This window comes from Haliotis cracherodii, unplaced genomic scaffold (genome assembly GCF_022045235.1).
Source record: "Haliotis cracherodii isolate W230 unplaced genomic scaffold, xgHalCrac1.p SCAF_6, whole genome shotgun sequence".
In the NCBI taxonomy this organism is placed as follows: domain Eukaryota; kingdom Metazoa; phylum Mollusca; class Gastropoda; order Lepetellida; family Haliotidae; genus Haliotis; species Haliotis cracherodii.
Genome location: NW_027266319.1, coordinates 9,923,657 through 9,942,015, shown reverse-complemented (window position 1 = coordinate 9,942,015; position 18,359 = coordinate 9,923,657). Strand labels below are relative to the sequence as shown.

General features: G+C 41.9%; 1 protein-coding gene across 1 annotated transcript in view; it reads left to right on the top strand.

The window, feature by feature from the left end:
• The window catches only part of LOC139444840 (ribitol-5-phosphate xylosyltransferase 1-like), a 191,040-nt gene that overhangs the window by 133,573 nt on the left and 39,108 nt on the right, over positions 1 to 18,359 (top strand). The window contains exon 3 of the mRNA XM_071225820.1: positions 15,865 to 15,964. Coding sequence (XP_071081921.1) covers positions 15,865 to 15,964 — 100 coding nt within the window. The remainder of the gene's footprint in view (positions 1 to 15,864; positions 15,965 to 18,359) is intronic.

The following is an 18,359-nucleotide window of genomic DNA, read 5'->3' as shown; positions in this document are numbered from 1 at the left end:
GTAAGTGCGGTTTGTTTCCCGTAATGATGTCCCTTGTGTATTGTACACAGCTTCAGTTGCATTGTGGGTCATGGGATACCTTCCCCATTTCGCAGATCCGGTAAAAAAACATTTATTTTGATGATGGAAACAAATTAATTACTGTCACTGAGAGTGTCATCAACAGTGTGATGTTCCATGATACAGGACTCCCACAGCTCATTATTGGGGCTACTTATTAGTGGCTACTGCTGATGCTACTGTTACTGTTGCTCCTGCTGCTGGTGTAGCTTATCAAAATAAATGACTTCAATAAATCTTGTAGACTAACACTTAGTCAGTGACAACATGTCTTTAAAATGATTACATATATTTTCCTTCAAAAGAACCTTTCCTCTTCTGCTGTTTTTGGAATCAAGCAAACTAGACTTGGTTAGTTTGATCTAGACTTGTCTAGGCTTAGTAAAATAAAATACCGAAAAAATATAAATTCCGCAGTCATGGCGCAGGACTATAAATCTTGTATTCATGATTTAGATTGGTTCCCGTGGCGATACCTAGTGTCTTGCATATTCAAATGTCACATTGCATTCACTGACAACCAGACTTTTATGACAGCACTGCAAGGAGAGATATATATCAGCAAATGTCTGCGATATATATTTGTGTTCGTAATTTGGGGGATATTTGCCACATGGTAGCTATTGATCTGGATTCCTTGTGAGCTTGTGGCTCTTCAGATCCTGGTGACATGGGAAACAAAAAGGTTCTGTCCACATTGTCGAGAATGAAAGATCCTGAACAGCATTATCTTTTTCTTCACTGAACTGAAGGTATCCCATGGCAATGAACCAAAAGTGGGGTATAATTAGCCAAACTCCATTTGTGAATTGCACAACACCGGGGGATATGTCATATGATGAATCTTGTTTATCGTGTAATTTTGTTCAAAAGCAAGGCTGCAAATAAAAAAAAAAATTCTTCTTCCAAAGCTAAAATGTTCTCTTCTGAAGCGTTTCATTACTATCATCACATGAGTTTATGTCGGTCATATATTGGTTGACAGTGGTACATGTATTTGCTGAGTTAATCAACGATGGCCAGTGGTCAGTTACCCGGTAGTGGACGGCCCTGTATTTGATTCTGTAGGGCAATAAAACATTGTCATGTGAAAGCCGTGATGTGGTCACTGGAGCAGACAAATTATCTCTCTCGGAATAAGGCGAGCAGAGCTGAGTAAGCTCGGACGTTATTGGCTATTGTTTACAAACAGAGCTTTGGAATGGTCGACATCCACAGAAATGATCAAACTTAATCAGTAGTAGTACAACTTACACAGTTATGGTACTTATGCATTTGTGGCACTCGGATACAGTCTGGGGCAGTTTGCATGGTATATCCCACACGCTATCATGACATATGTTATGTATGTATCCTGAATCTACACATGTGCCATGTACTATCCTGATTTATTACCTATAAGGGCAAACAAATAATCCGGGGTTCTTAAAAATCATATGTGCCCTGGTCATATCACGTCACAAGACAACAGTGTATTATTTCCATAATCTTAATGGCATTGTTTCGAATCTTATTGTGACGTAAGGGCGGAATGACGTCACACTAAAAACGGCATCATAGCTGAAGATTGTTGACATCATTCGACAAATTGTGGTTCAGCTGCTGTTCCGACTTGCAACGTAAACACTAAAATTTGACTCTGTATGTAGACATCTTCTTTGGTAATAAATAGAATATTACATTCGTGTTCATGTCATACTATGTTGACTACACTTGTACCTAAATTCTGGTGTTGCTTGGGAAAAAACGGAATTTAGACACTCGTCTAAAACTTAGACAAACATAGTATGAACATTCATATAATATCCCCTATACATATACCAATCAACATATATCCCACATATTATCACCAGGTTATTATAAACCTTTCCTCACTTACCAGGTCCTAGTTGTGCTGAACAAATGCGCTGTGAAGGAACAGGGGCCAAGCGAATGCTGATATTTTTTGCTCCACTATTGATTCCCAACTTGAGAACATTCTCTAGTGGCAATGCAAGGAGATTCAAGAGCTGAATTGGATGGTTTTAGGTGAATTTGTATTCTTAAGGATTTGTCGTTGATAGTGTTGAAATCCACTCAGTTTTTGTTGTCTTTCTCTGAGGATTCCTATCGGTCATTTTCAGTTCTAGACCAGCTCCTGATGTCCAGTGAAGCTATTATGTCCTGGCATCAGCATGTCAGGTCAGACTGATGGCTTTCTTTGTGTTCCTGAACATTGTAATTCACTTATTTGATAGATGTTCATGGACAGCACATAGATCTGAGTGATAGAGTGGGAGAGATTGGGACTTTATTGGGTGATTTCTTCGTTTAAGTGTTACAAATGTCCCTGGATGTATCACAACTTTAATTTGGAGCAGGTAAACCACTCGCTGTTAGAGTGAGAACTGAACCTCAGGTGAGACTGGGCAGGTGGTCTATGCTTGATGTTTTAGATATAGCCAACTTTACTTCCCCGTCATGAAAACAAGCTAACTGTGTAACTATTTGCCTATTGGTTATGAAGTCAGGAAACTTGAAACACAGGGGTTCTATCGGATAGGACCCGTGAAGATCCTGGTTAGAATAGATCTTCAGCAACCAATGCAGTGTTATAAATGGGCACTAGTCCTATAGTCCTTGACAGACTGCCCAATAGTTAAGGTATCATAAGGACTAATACGAAGAAATCTGCCATTTCTGAGGGTTTTGCTATATGTTATCATTATAAGGACTAGTGGACGGAAAATGTTAGTTCCACCGCTGCAATGCATGTTGTAGGCGGCGACTAACGGGATCAGGTGGTCAGGTTTGCTGACTTAGTTGATGCATGTCATCATATCCAAGTTGTGTAGGTCAAAATGATGTCAATCACTGGATTGTCTGGTCCAGACTCCATTATTTACAGACCGCCGTCTTATAGCTGGAATATTGCTGAGTGCGGTGTTAAATAGCAAACCATCAAACAAACAAATCTATCAGAAAGTCTAGCCTGTTGGGTGCTATCTTATATAATATGCACTAAGTTATGAAGCAATGAGTTATTTTGCAGACATAAAGGTCAGATATCAAAGATTACATCAGGAAATATGGTTCAGTGATTATATGGGTTTTTTAGTTTTTATGATGGAAACTATGACAAAGTAGAGGTATTGCTTTGACAAGATCTTTCTTGACATCATGTTTTACAAATTTCAACAGTTTGAAATAAATGACAAAAATATTATGTTTTGGAGATCCAAATTGTTTAAAGCATATAGTTTTTTCACAAGGGTTTTCACAAGAACAAAAGGATTGATGATAATGCCGAGGAGACAGATACTTCCTTAGATGTGTATGTATCCATTTGAATGTAATGTATGTGTAAATTGAATTTGTCCAGACAGAGCTTGGATGAGATGACAAGGTGTAGGAGATGGAGTCTTTCATGTTGACAGCGACAAGTCAGAGCGCTCACAGAGTGTTAGTGTAATGACCAACTACTCCCAAGCATACTACAAAAACACAAACGCAACAAGCCACACCATGCATTTAAATCTATCATTAAACATTCATTCAGTTTTAACAGGCATGAAAGGTTTGATTTGCCAAATGCATCTTCATCTGGGGAGTGTTATACCATGATATATTGATTTATGGCCCTACATCTTTTTGCTGGGGGAAAATAAGAGTGAAGCTGTTGGGTGGATGTTCTATCACCTCTTATTCCTTATTCTCATTGTACGAAAGAGTGGCAGATCACTTCTTCAAAGAGTCAGAAATCAGAAGTGGGAACATTAAGATTTTCCCTCATGAAATCCAGGGCTGTTGAGCCGGTGTAAATTAGAAATCCCTGACAGAAAATTACCAAGGCTGCCATTGTATGAGCACCTGGTGGATGGTTCGAAGTGAGATGGAGTGGAGCTGTGATATGGATTCATGACGTGGAGCCAGGATGGGGAGTCATGGTGTGGAGCCAAGTTGGGGAGTCTTGGTTTGGATTCATGATGTAGAGCCAGGATGGGGAGTCTTGGTGTGGAGCCAGGATGGGGATTCTTGGTGTGGAGCCAGGATGGGGAGTCTTGGTGTGGAGCCAGGATGGGGAGTCTTGGTGTGGAGCCAGGATGGAGAGGCGTGATGTGGAGTCTTGGGGTAGAGCCAGAATGGGGAGTCATGATGTGGTGCTCTGATGTGGAGATATGGTATGGAGCCATGAAGTGGTGCTGCAGACCCTTTTTTTCCCCCAGACGCTGCACAAAGTGTGATTATCGATTAGATCGTCTTGAATGGGCACTGCCATTTTGTGTGAAGCAAATGCAAGTTATATGAAATGTGGAATCTGATTGGTCAATAGGAGGGACATAGAAGGGATGTAACTCGTGATAGCCACTGGTAGCGCTATGATCGAGCACATAAATTCCAGCCTAGTTTGCAAGGGTGGAAACTGAACTTTGACAGTCCGTTAACTCCCTTGACTCATGAAGTTCTCTGTGAGGTCTCTACTGACAATTGTGTGTAGTTAGGAGATGTCTTAATGGGTAGTGGGTGTCCGCAGTGTTCTGTAAGGTTGGCATGGGATTCGTGAGGCCTCTTAAGTTACTCTCCTACAATTCCACCATTTAATCCTCTCCCTCTCTCAGCAGATCTTTCTTGCACTTCAGAAATCCCTTAACTTAATTGATAAACTCCTTCAGTTTACAGGAAGCTCACAATAGCACCAATACACTCACCAGGTTAGAATAGCTGCCCACCAAGCTATCCTGGTCACAAGAGGCAACTTAATGGATCAGTGGTCAGGTTCAGTGACTTGGTTGTGGATCGTTGTGCGCTTACAACATCAATCACATGATTGTCTGGTCCAGACCGGATTATTTACAGGCCGACTATTGGAATATTGCTGAGTGAGATGTTAAACAACAGAGACGCACGTTCATGCACACACATACACACACATACACACTCACACTCAAAAGTGTTTTCCTTGACTTAATAGGCCTTCAATCAACACCAAGCCCACAATAAGCACCAATACACTTGTGTGTCATTGTACTAACAAACTAAAAGTGTAGGTGTATGTAGCATACAGTTTCTTTTGACTCTGTAGATCAGTTATCCTTCAGGTAATACGCATCATAGGTGGATCCAGTGGGTGGGTCCAGGGGGTCCGGACCCCTCTTTTGAAAACCAAATGTAGTCAGTTGTAGGCAGTAAAATTATCTGAGAGATGATTTTGACATTTTTGACCCCTCCCTTTTAAGAGTGATAGATCACCCTTGTGCATGACAACCTTGTGTTAAAGTACTTATAACCAGGAACCTCAGTTCCCTGAAGACTCTGCTGCTGTTATTTGAACCTTCACTTTTCATTGGTCCTATTTCAGTGTTGCACTTTCCTTCCCAGTGGGAGGCTATGCTGCAATGACAGGACATTACCTTCAACACAGGTATCTTCTGTTGCGCAAATATCACAATTTCCTGTCATTACTACTACTGGCGCTATTTCCACCCAACACTCCAGATTCTGCTGTGTACCACTGCGTACCACTCCAGTTTAAATTGAATGTGTTGTGCCATTCTTGTGCACTTAAAGGAAGGCCAGAATGAACTGAAAATAACTCAGTGTTGTTTTTAAGTGCCCCCTCCCCGAGAAGTAGCTGGTTGACAGTTCCCAACAGTCAGGACTGATTATTCCGGGGCCCTATTTTGTCCTATTTGTACATGAACCCACATGTCCGCGGGGGTTCTTTTGTTAATTCCACGCACCCGATCACTTTCCGGCATTATTTTAGTTGGACGAACAAATGAAGTATTGTGGCATCTCGCAAGATTTGTAGTTTAAAGGTTCACTGTTTTCTTCCCTTTTGATTCATCAGAGTCAGAAGATGAATCCTCACTCATTTCTACCTGGGTCTTTTGCGTAACCTTTGCCATTTGAGTGAAGCACCCATGTTCCGACAGGAAGGTAATTTGCCTGCGGAGGCTGGGAGGGAGCTACTCTAACTGCATCATGACTTATTGATGCCAAGTTAGTAAGTTTTTAGGGCCAGGGACTGGGATTGAAGGACCCAATGGCTTCCGTCTCCTTTGATCTTGTTATTAACTTTCGCCACTGATTTCTCAAGCCTGGTCATCAAGTGACAATTTGTTAGATTTCGGAGTTGCCTCGGGGCAGTCAGGGTCGTGTTCACCTACTGACCTTTCAGGCCAACAATATCTTCCTCGCCTTTAGAACTGATTTGGATTAATTCCTTTTACCCCCCCCTTTAGCGGAATATTATCAGGAAAAACCAACTACTGCAAATGTACGATAAGTACATGTGAAATGAGCCAATCCTGATGAGACACTGAAGCCCTCAGCTTGAGATCTGCTGTTGAATATTGAAATATATATGCTAAAAGGAAATTCAGATGGAAAAATCATGTAGATGCTTACATTCACTTGATATTCTGAAAACTTCATTGTAAGAATTTGAAACCTGAGCCTCAGTTAAGGGAATGTCAGGGTAGTCTAGTGGTTAATGCGTCACACTGAAGATCAGGATAGACTCAATTTTTTATGGATAACAACTTCTTTAATACTGTAAAAGGCGACGTTTCGGTATAGATCCTTATACCGTTGTCAAGCAAGACTGAATGAGGGACATAGTGTAGAATATATATAGCAAGTGGATGATAACAATAGAGGATTAACAGTAACAACAAGGGCATACAAGAGTGGGATAACATAGGTAGGTGTGACAACAAAGGGATTATGCTATCACAACACGATGGGCAGAAAACACATAGCTACAAGCCAATAGGGGCATGAAGCCAATAAACAGGTGATTATTGGTTGATGAGTTCATAGTAGGCGGATGGGATGAAATAGCCTTGATCTCTGTTGATTGATGGCTTGTGGCGGCGAATATGGACTGCTTCTGTTAGTTTTCTTTTGGTGAAGTCATGGAGGTTGTTGGCGAGGATTTGTTGACAACGGTATAAGGATCTATACCGAAACGTCGCCTTTTACAGTATTAAAGAAGTTGTTATCCATAAAAAATTGTGTCTATCTTGTCATCCGTCAACTTCTAAGTAATGCCTATCAAACAATTTACTGAAGATCAGAGTTTCATTTCAGCAATCATGCCTGGAGAAGATACAGCTGTGACATCAGGTGTTGTTCACTCTCTTGTTCCATTACAGGGAAACAAAAACTCTAGTGAGAATTTGATCAATATCACAAGTGTATTTTCTTATTTAGCTTTGTTTGTTTGTTTGTTTGTTTGTTTGTTTGTACTCGGCAATATTCCAGCTATATGATGGCAGTCCGTAAATAATCGAATCTGGCCCAGACAATCACGTGATCTGCGCAATTTGGATATGAAATTCATCAACCAAATCAGCGAGCCTGACCACCTGAGAGGCGGTCGGGTAGCCTAGTGGTTAAAGTGTTCGCTCATCATGCTGAAGACCCGAGTTTGATTCCCGACATGGGTACAATGTGTGAAGCCCATTACTGGTGTTCCCTGCCATGATATTGCTGGAATATTGCTAAAAGCGGCGTAAAACCACTCACTGACCATCCGATCCAGTCAGTCATCTCTTATGACAAGCATGGATTGGTGAAAATCAATTCTAACCCGGAATCTTCGCAGGACTTTATTTAGCTCACCATGTTTGAAGAGCTAGGGCAAGTTCCTGTTTTGGGACCTTATTTGTGTTTGTTCATTTGACTTGCCTTTCCATGTGTTGTCGTGATGGGCGGGGCAAGGTTTGCTCAACTTATTGTGAACAGCTGTGTCATCACTAATTGGAAGTGACTCATAAACATAAGCATTTCATATGGTCGAAATCGTACAATGGATTTTGCTTCTAGTGGAGATTTCTCATGATTATGGTTTTGTTTCTTTTATTTAATGATGCCTCATTAAGATTGCCGTTTGTGGTTAGATGTTATTTTAGTTCTTTAGTGGGTATTAAAGGGAAGTGTGACACTCTGCTCTCAGGATTGATCAAGAATGAACCTTTTTGAAATTTTTATTGACGCCATTTTTAAAAATAAATGCCCCAAAAGAAAGAATTTTGATTGATTAATTTGTGTTAAAAGGGCAGCTTACAAAACCTCCTTACCACTTAACAAATTGAATTTTGTCATGCACAAAAATATTCAAGGCTTCAAGTAATGTGTTAAAAATGTGGATCTTGAGAAAAATGAATTTTTGAGCTACACAGCCATGTTTATTTGCTGTGTCAATTGTCAGCCATGCCCAAGAGTTTATTCCCAAGTGGGACCAACCCCAGGCTTCAGACATTGATCCTGGCAGTATCATACACAGTGGCCAGTAATGAAGAAGTAAGACAAATCTGCATGTTTACACTTCCACCGGCTTCCAGTAGCCAGTCTGACCATAAGTAAAACGCAAACAAGTTTTAATCGTTACAGTAGTGTCACCACAGAGAAATAGTCTACAAGATATTGGATGGAGCGGAGACAATTACCGACAGTTTGGAGAATCTAGTGCTTGCGCATTGTGCATCAATATTTGTCGGAGGTTTTAAAGGGAAGGATCAACATGGTATACAGATCCTGATTGGGTGGACGTTCTGGAACCAGCGTTGGGTAACACTGGGATATGAATGGAGGGGGTGTCATTGGTGTTATGAGAAAGAGACTGGATTTAGATGCATTAACACTGAGTTGAGGTGCTGATGTCTTTCCTTGTTCGGTAATGCTGAATGTTGGGGTGTGATGGGTTGGGGTCAATAAAAGAACTATACACTTATCACAGCACTGTAAGCACTCGTGGTAGGTTTTGCTTAAAAGGTTTTTGGTATTGGCAACTTGTGATTTATGGATTTGGAAATACTAGTTCCCAGGAGCACGTGGTTGAAGATGGAGACGAAACGATTCTTGTAGAATAAGCTGTATATCACGGTGCCTCTGTTTCTTGGCGCATCGGGCGGTCGGGTAGCCTAGTGGTTAAAGCGTTTACTCATCATGCTAAAGGCCCGGGTTTGATTACCCACGTGGGTACAATATGTGAAGCCCATTTCTGGTGTCCCCCGCCATGATATTGCTGGAATATTGCTTAAAGCGGTGTAAAACCTAACTCACTGTTGTCTTAAGAGCATGTAGCTGAAGATGGAGACGAAACGGTTCTTGTAGAATAAGCTGTATATCATGGTGCCTCTGTTTCTTGGCTCATCACCAGGTCCAACATGCACAGGTCATCAGGGAGGTTTGTGTCCCGTTGTGATATTGTTGTACTTTGCTAAATGAGGCTTGAAGTCTATATCACTCTCTCACTCATGAGACTATATATCCTAATTTCAGTCTTAGAAAGCTGAAAGTAAACTAGCCATGACATAATACACGTAGGAGGTATACGAAAATGACATGGAACTATTTTTCAACAAAATGATAAATATAAAAAATAGACTCCATCAATTACAGTATTAATATAAGATGACATTTGTATGGATCATCACGGTTTCCACGTTTTTTAGACAACTTTTTTCAGGTGAGCTTCAGAGCCTTAAGCCTACTTTTTCAAGGAACTGAGACCAGATTTGATCAGGATTCAATGCAACAGCACTCGAAGTAATCCCTTTCTGATTCCGTATTCCTCACCGTAGGTGGGACAGGCTTTGGCAGATGGCATCTGCTTATTACCATGGTAACATTATTCTTTAAAACTCCCTTTTGGATAGAAGCACATCTTGAGTCCATGATAAAGAAAAGCCTCTGAGGATGTCTTCACACGTACGTACAGTCTTCTCTGAAAAGCGAATTAGATTAACTTGATTCATCAAAACTGTAACTGTTCATGCAATGAAACTGGGCATCAATGCAAGTGATTCTTCCATCTGTGGAATAACAGCAAGCTCCCAAGGTTATCAAAGCAGCAGCTGAAAATGATTCATATTTTCTGGATAGGAGAGAAAAGATCCATTTAGGTGTAAAATGTTTACTCACGAAGGCACAGCATGATCGAAACCTTGTCAGATGGTATTTGACATTCTGCAGTTAAATGAGATTTAAACCCGTCAGGGACATAATTTGTGGAAAAACATGCACCAGTGTTTCAACCCTTGAAATGATGGTATTGTTTGGCCGTGGATTTCAAAAGGATTTTTTTTTTTTTTGTGTGTATGTCATCGCTTGACAAGCATGGTCTTGTTACTGTGTCATCGCTTGACAAACTTGACCTTGTTACTGTGTCATTGCTTGACAAACTTGACCTTGTTACTGTGTCATTGCTTGACAAGCATGGTATTGTTACTGTGTCATCACTTTACAAGCTTGACCTTGTTACTGTGTCATCGCTTGACAAGCTTGACCTTGTTACTGTGTCATTGCTTGACAAGCATGGTCTTGTTACTGTGTCATTGCTTGACAAGCTTTACCTTGTTACTGTGTCATTGCTTGACAAGCGTGGTCTTGTTACTGTGTTATCGCTTGACAAGCTTGACCTTGTTACTGTGAAATTGCTTGACAAGCATGGTCTTGTTACTGTGTCATCGCTTGACAAGTTTGACTTTGTTACTGTGTCATTGCTTGACAAGCTTGACCTTGTTACTGTGTCATTGCTTGACAAGCATGGTCTTGTTACTGTGTCATTGCTTGACAAGCATGGTCTTGTTACTGTGTCATCGCTTGACAAGCATGGTCTTGCTACTGTGTCATTGCTTGACAAGCATGGTCTTGTTACTGTGTCATTGCTTGACAAGCATGGTCTTGTTACTGTGTCATTGCTTGACAAGCTTGACTTTGTTACTGTGTCATTGCTTGACAAGCATGGTCTTGTTACTGTGTCATCGCTTGACAAGCTTGACTTTGTTACTGTGTCATTGCTTGACAAGCATGGTCTTGTTACTGTGTCATTGCTTGACAAGCATGGTCTTGTTACTGTGTCATCGCTTGACAAGCTTGACTTTGTTACTGTGTCATTGCTTGACAAGCATGGTCTTGTTACTGTGTCATTGCTTGACAAGCATGGTCTTGTTACTGTGTCATCGCTTGACAAGCTTGACTTTGTTACTGTGTCATTGCTTGACAAGCATGGTCTTGTTACTGTGTCATTGCTTGACAAGCATGGTCTTGTTACTGTGTCATCGCTTGACAAGCTTGACCTTGTTACTGTGTCATCGCTTGACAAGCATGGTCTTGTTACTGTGTCATTGCTTGACAAGCATGGTCTTGTTACTGTGTCATCGCTTGACAAGCTTGACTTTGTTACTGTGTCATTGCTTGACAAGCATGGTCTTGTTACTGTGTCATTGCTTGACAAGCATGGTCTTGTTACTGTGTCATCGCTTGACAAGCATGGTCTTGTTACTGTGTCATCGCTTGACAAGTTTGACTTTGTTACTGTGTCATTGCTTGACAAGCTTGACCTTGTTACTGTGTCATTGCTTGACAAGCATGGTCTTGTTACTGTGTTATCGCTTGACAAGCTTGACCTTGTTACTGTGTCATCGCTTGACAAGCTTTACCTTGTTACTGTGTCATTGCTTGACAAGCATGGTCTTGTTACTGTGTCATCGCTTGACAAGCATGGTCTTGTTACTGTGTCATTGCTTGACAAGCATGGTCTTGTTACTGTGTCATTGCTTGACAAGCATGGTCTTGTTACTGTGTCATTGCTTGACAAGCATGGTCTTGTTACTGTGTCATTGCTTGACAAGCATGGTCTTGTTACTGTGTCATTGCTTGACAAGCATGGTCTTGTTACTATGTCATTGCTTGACAAGCATGGTCTTGTTACTGTGTCATTGCTTGACAAGCATGGTCTTGTTACTGTGTCATCGCTTGACAAGCATGGTCTTGTTACTGTGTCATCGCTTGACAAGCATGGTCTTGTTACTGTGTCATTGCTTGATAAGCATGGTCTTGTTACTGTGTCATTGCTTGACAAGCATGGTCTTTTTCACTGTACTACTAAGCATTATATTGTATACTGTCAATGCCTGACAATATACTAAACATGCATCGCCTTCACTTTGCCAGGCCTTCATGGATGCCAACTAAGACAGAACTCTTAACACTTTAGAAGTTGTTGATACCTTGAGATGATAGATCATGATGATCCATGATTAAAGGCTGTTCAAGATCATTAATTGTATTGCCTGCCTCCTGAGGATTTGGTGTTTTAATGGAGACAATACATCATGCAGTGGCCCTTCATACTTGACACTCATGGAAATGAATTCAACCCTGCCTCTCTAAGATTCAAGATTCTAAATTTTAGATGAATCGGTTTAAGCGCGACATATACCTGAATGGTCTTCAAGATGTAAACATGTTTATTTGTCTTGACAGCTTGTACTTTGACCATTTTATATACACAAGTGCAGTTATTAATCAGATTTCACATGTTAAGTAGTGTCATTAGAAGCATTTAAGTACTCTCATTCAAATAGAAGTTCTGTCATTAGTGACTACGCCATGTTGAAACATGAAACCCAGGGGAAGCTTAAAAGAGACAGTGACATTTATGCTTGACTTTACTTCATAGGGAATAGTCTCGATAAAGGGGGAGCAGTGAAACAATTGTGATTGAATCTTGTACTGGAATATCATTAATCATGAAGATTTGTGTCTCAAATCTGACAGCATATATTTTTTTCAGCAGTTTTTATAAGATATGCTGTATTTGTGAGCTGATGGTCTCACGCATCGAAGGATGGGTGTCGTGACTGACTTGAGAGTCCCAGTCTCTGTCTATTGATTGGAAGGCAAATAAAACAACAGTGATGTAGAACAAAGACAGTAAATAGCCTGTGCTGGCATTATTACACAGACTGTGGCATTAATGTGATATTAATGTCCCTTAATTCCATGTCAACATCCAAAATAGGCTCCAGACCAAAGGCACGGGCAGTAGAGGATGCAGAACATGTTGACATTGAGACAGGAGGTGGGGCTGTACATGGAGACAGGAGATGGGGCAGTACATGGAGACAGGAGGTGGGGCAGTACATGGAGACAAGAGGTGGGGCAGTACATGGAGACAGGAGGTGGGGCAGTACATGGAGACAGGAAGTGGGGCAGTACATGGAGACAGGAGGTGGGGCAGTACATGGAGACAGGAGGTGGGGCATGATGCAGTACATGGAGACAGGAGGTGGGGCAGTACATGGAGACAGGAGGTGGGGCAGGACATGGAGACGGGAGGTGGGGCAGTACATGGAGACAGGAGGTGGGGCAGGACATGGAGACAGGAGGTGGGGCAGGACATGGAGACAGGAGATGGGGCAGTACATTGAGACTGGAGGTGGGGCAGCACATGGAGACAGGAGGTGGGGCAGTACATGGAGACAGGAGGTGGGGCAGTACATGGAGACAGGAGGTGGGGCAGTACATGGAGACAGGAGGTGGGGCAGGACATGGAGACGGGAGGTGGGGCAGGACATGGAGACGGGAGGTGGGGCAGTACATGGAGACAGGAGGTGGGGCAGGACATGGAGACGGGAAGTGGGGCAGGACATGGAGACAGGAGATGGGGCAGTACATTGAGACTGGAGGTGGGGCAGCACATGGAGACGGGAGGTGGGGCAGTACATGGAGACAGGAGGTGGGGCAGTACATGGAGACAGGAGGTGGGGCAGTACATGGAGACAGGAGGTGGGGCAGTACATGGAGACTGGAGGTGGGGCAGCACATGGAGACGGGAGGTGGGGCAGTACATGGAGACAGGAGGTGGGGCAGTACATGGAGACAGGAGGTGGGGCAGTACATGGAGACAGGAGGTGGGGCAGTACATGGAGACAGGAGGTGGGGCAGGATGCAGTACATGGAAACAGGAGGTGGGGCAGCACATGGAGACAGGAGGTGGGGCAGTACATTGAGACTGGAGGTGGGGCAGACCATGGAGACAGGAAGTGGGACAGTACATGGACGCAGGAGGTGGGGCAGTTCATGGAGACTGGAGGTGGGGCAGTACATGGAGACAGGAGGTGGGGCAGTTCATGGAGACTGTAGGTGGGGCGGTAGAGGATGCAGTACATGGGTGCAAGTGGTGGAGCCTCACTGCTTCTTTCTTCTCCTGACCCGATCACTGCAGGACACTTCGAGGATGAATGTATCTGATGATAGGCAGTCAATATAAGGGGGTCTATTAGACACCATGTCTTTTGAGGTGAACAGTTATGGGTCATTTTATGGGGTGGTGGATCAATTTTGGCTCCGTTTGTAACTGTTTATTGCATAAGAGTGGCGTGACTTGCTGAAACACTTCACCTATCCATTAGATTCAAAGTACGCCTAATATTTGATCAAAGTGGCGAGTGTTAATAGCCTCATTTCTTCTTCCTGTTTCTTTCCCCAAGTCCAGTGAGACTGCAGCTAAATCAAGTGCAGAATCATGTCACTGTCAGCTCCAAATCATTCGCTGAAAAGTCAGCTAAATTTGTCGCTACTCACTTCTTATTTGATTGCATCCTTCAAAGATCTCTGTTTGACTTTCTTTGACTGGCCTTATTTCCTAGTGAATTTACAGCATGGTGTTGAGGACTGTGTCTTGAACAGGTCTATTTATGTCCTCTCCCTGGAGTGAATGCTTCCTAATTAAAAGAATATGTTATAATTCTTCTTTGATTGGCTCTGTCTTTCTTTGATGGCTTGGACATAGAAGGACAATAATGATCTTAAAATGATTGTGCCCTTAGACGCCTTTGTGTGATGCTGTATCTTGAAGGATACCACCGATTTGAGATCAAAGATAGCTGCGCACAATGTAGCAAGCATCCAGGACACTTTTTATTCATTACATTAAACATTTCTCTTTTAATACTACCAATGGCATTAACATTTGCTTAAGTTTTCATTGAGCATTGTCAAGTTCTAAGACATGATGAATCTGGTTTATTTCAAGGAATGAAATTGTGAAATGATCAAAAACTTATTTTGGTATTTCTTTTATAAGAAGTCTCTTTTCATATTCAATTTCAAATGTGTGATTGATCATTTATGTATGTTAAATTGAAATTGAAATCCAACATTCATGTGAATGTTTTTACAAAGGTAAATGCATTTATTTCTGGGTTTTTTTCTGCTTGACTAGATAAAAGACATTTTATTTCATCAAAGCAACTGTCTGTTCTAGCTGGTATTTGTAATGATGAATGTTTCAATGATTATCTGATGTCAGATCAGAGGAACATCATTCTATATGTAGTGAGAGACTGAAGATGTGTGTATGACATGTTCCAAGATCATGGAATGGAACAGCGTTGTGGCCATGATGTCCAACATGTTATCTGAAAAACTTTTACCTATCGGCTAGTGAGGAAGTTTTCCAGGCTTCATATTCATTTCTTAGTACATGAACTATACAAAGCCAGTAAACCTATACCATGCGGTGGATGTTGCCAACCCCTATTTGTTTTGCCACAGATCTTGTTTTGCTCATACCACAATATCAACATTAAACATAGTTAAATCCTTTCATAGCTTGATCATAGACCTAGGGGCAGGAGTAGGGGTGGCAAACCGCCGCAATTTGGTGTGCAGAGTTGCGCCGCTTGGGCACATCAGAAACCTATGTGGGTTTGAATCCCAGTTCGCCCCAATTATGTTTCTAGGTTTGTCTGCACCATACCCATGCTCGTAGGTTTCACCATACATCTGTCCTGTGGGAGGGTGATTGTAGATCTAGCTGGACCCTGTGGTCGTGTGGGAGGGTGATATAGATCTAGCTGGACCCTGTGATCAAGTGGAAGGTTGATGTAGATCTAGCTGGACCCTGTGGTCGTGTGTGTGTGGGGGGGAGGGGATGATGTAGATCCAGCTGGACCCTGTGTCATGTGGAAAGGTGATGTAGATCTAGCTGGACCCTGTGACTAAGGACCTATGTTTGTGTTGCAGGCATCTACCTGTGGGAGCATGTCCTGGGAGGACTCATTGAGAAGAAGATGGGAGGTGTGTGGAGCTATGGAGTCAAGAAGATTCACAGTATCAAGTTCAGGTAAGGCTGCCCAATTCCGTACAACAATCTCATGTGGAAATATGAATGGAAAGTTCACCGAACTTAAATATTTAGCTTGGGTGCAGTGTTTCACACCATCTGCCCAGCTAAGATAGGGATGCTGGCTCCAACATGGAATAGTACTTGGCATCAGATTTGAGACCAGACTCCATATAAGGTAGATGAGGGACTGTCTGTGATGGGCATCTGATTAGAGACCATGTTTTGTCTTTGGGTTCAACACAATTCAACACAGAGTCACCTGAAGACTCCATCCGTTAACTAGCCCATGTTGTCTGTGGGTTCAACGCAATTCAACACAGTCTTCTGAAGACTCCCACCGTCACCTAGTCCATGTTGTCTGTGGGTTCAACACAATTCAACACAAAGTCTTCTGAAGACTCACACTGTCACCTAGTCCATGTTGTCTGTGGGTTCAACACAATTCAACACAAAGTCTTCTGAAGACTCATACTGTCACCTAGTCCATGTTGTCTGTGGGTTCAACACAATTCAACACAGAGTCTTCTGAAGACTCACACTGTCACCTAGTCCATGTTGTCTGTGGGTTCAACACAATTCAACACAGAGTCTCCTGAAGAGTCGCACTGTCACCTAGTCCATGTTTTGTCAGTGGGTTCATCAACAACTCAGTTTGCAATGTGTAATAAATTGTTCGTTGAGGAATATCGTAATGAAGATGGATCATGTTCATTGAGTATGGAATTCATCTTTCGGCTACAACAGCAGAGGGAATATTATCACCAGGATTTGCAAGTCATGAATCCTTAAGTTGATGCAGCTTAGTAATGTTTTTGTTGAGCGTCTATATATCTTACATAATTCCTTGCCGAGAACAATATGAATAGCCATGGATGTAGTGGCAAGTTAACACAAGGACGCTATTTGAGATGATGAATGCTTCTGCCCGTCCATGGCCAAATCAAATAAGGATAAATCTCCGCTTGATGACTGCGCTCCACCGAGAAATTGATTCATTAGGAGACGATTTGCAAGTCATGAGATGGTCACCTGGAATGCCAATTATCAAATATGTCAGCGTTTTCATATTTCGCCTCCCCTTCTCTGGATCAGTTGTGAAATGAACAGGAGCCATTGAGTGACAAATGAGAATGGTATGGACAAGACGAGGCCAGACACGCAACATCAATCAAGAACTGAAACAAACCTATTCGGGAAAGCTGAGATTGACGCTCTACAGGTCAGAACAAGGGTTTGACAAGGAAACGTACTTAATTTGACATCAGTACCAATCGTGATTTTGATTGAATAATCTTCTTAAAGGTGATTGAGGCTATCATCTGGGCCGATTTGTACGTTGTTAGAAATAGATTTAATTACAGATATGTTTGTAGCAAACAACCCAATTATGGTTAAGATATTGGATAAAAAAACAACAGGAATATGTTAACCTGGAAATTGCTTTTTTGGCTTTTGGGTGTGGTTGAATAGAGTTAAAAAAATCTTTCTTTAAGATTTGGAAGGGACCAAAAGAGAGATAGTTAAAGAAAGATGTTTTTTGTATATATGTTCATGTATATGTGTATTTGGCACAGAGAGGATTTTGGTGGAATTGCAAGTAAGAAAGTGTCTCTTTGACAAGTAAATCTGAATACTAGTAATTAAATGTTTTCTTTATATCTTCCTTATTAATATTTTGACTGCTAATGAATTCCTGTGAAATGCACCCATCTATTAGTTACATAATGTTTTGACTGCCTCCCTGGTCCAGTGGATACGTCTGCCCGGAGAGCTCAAGGTCAGTGGTGCAATCCTCGATTGCGTCATACCTAAAGACATTAAAAGATGATACCTATTGTTACCCTGCCTGATTGGCTTGAGTCAGTTTACTGTGTCTGAATTGGATGTCTCTGTTAAAAACTGCGGCATTAGTCCAGACTGGTCAGTGACAAGGCGCCACACACTTGCATGCAAATCCCTATACGAGTGAAATAATCTTGAAGGAGACAATAAGTCCCATTTCACCACCACCTATATTTCATCATTTCAGTGAACAAAAAAAGTTAGGGAACATGAATATTTGTGGGGATATTTTTTAAGATTATGTGCCCGGTCTTCATGACAAGAAATAACCCTTCACGATCCCTAAATTGTTTTGTTCAGTATATTTATAATAAAGACTTAAACTTAGGAAACGTATATATTCAGAGTGAGTGAGTGAGTTGGGTTTAATGCCGCTTTTGACAGTATTCCAGTTATATCATGGCGTGTCAGCTTAATGTGGGAGGAAAGCCCGAAGTGATGCTGGTCTCAGATGTTTACCACTTCGGTGAAACCCATGAGCACGGGTATGGTGCTGACAAACCTAGAAACATGATTGGGGCGAACCGGGATTCGAACTCACAATCATAGG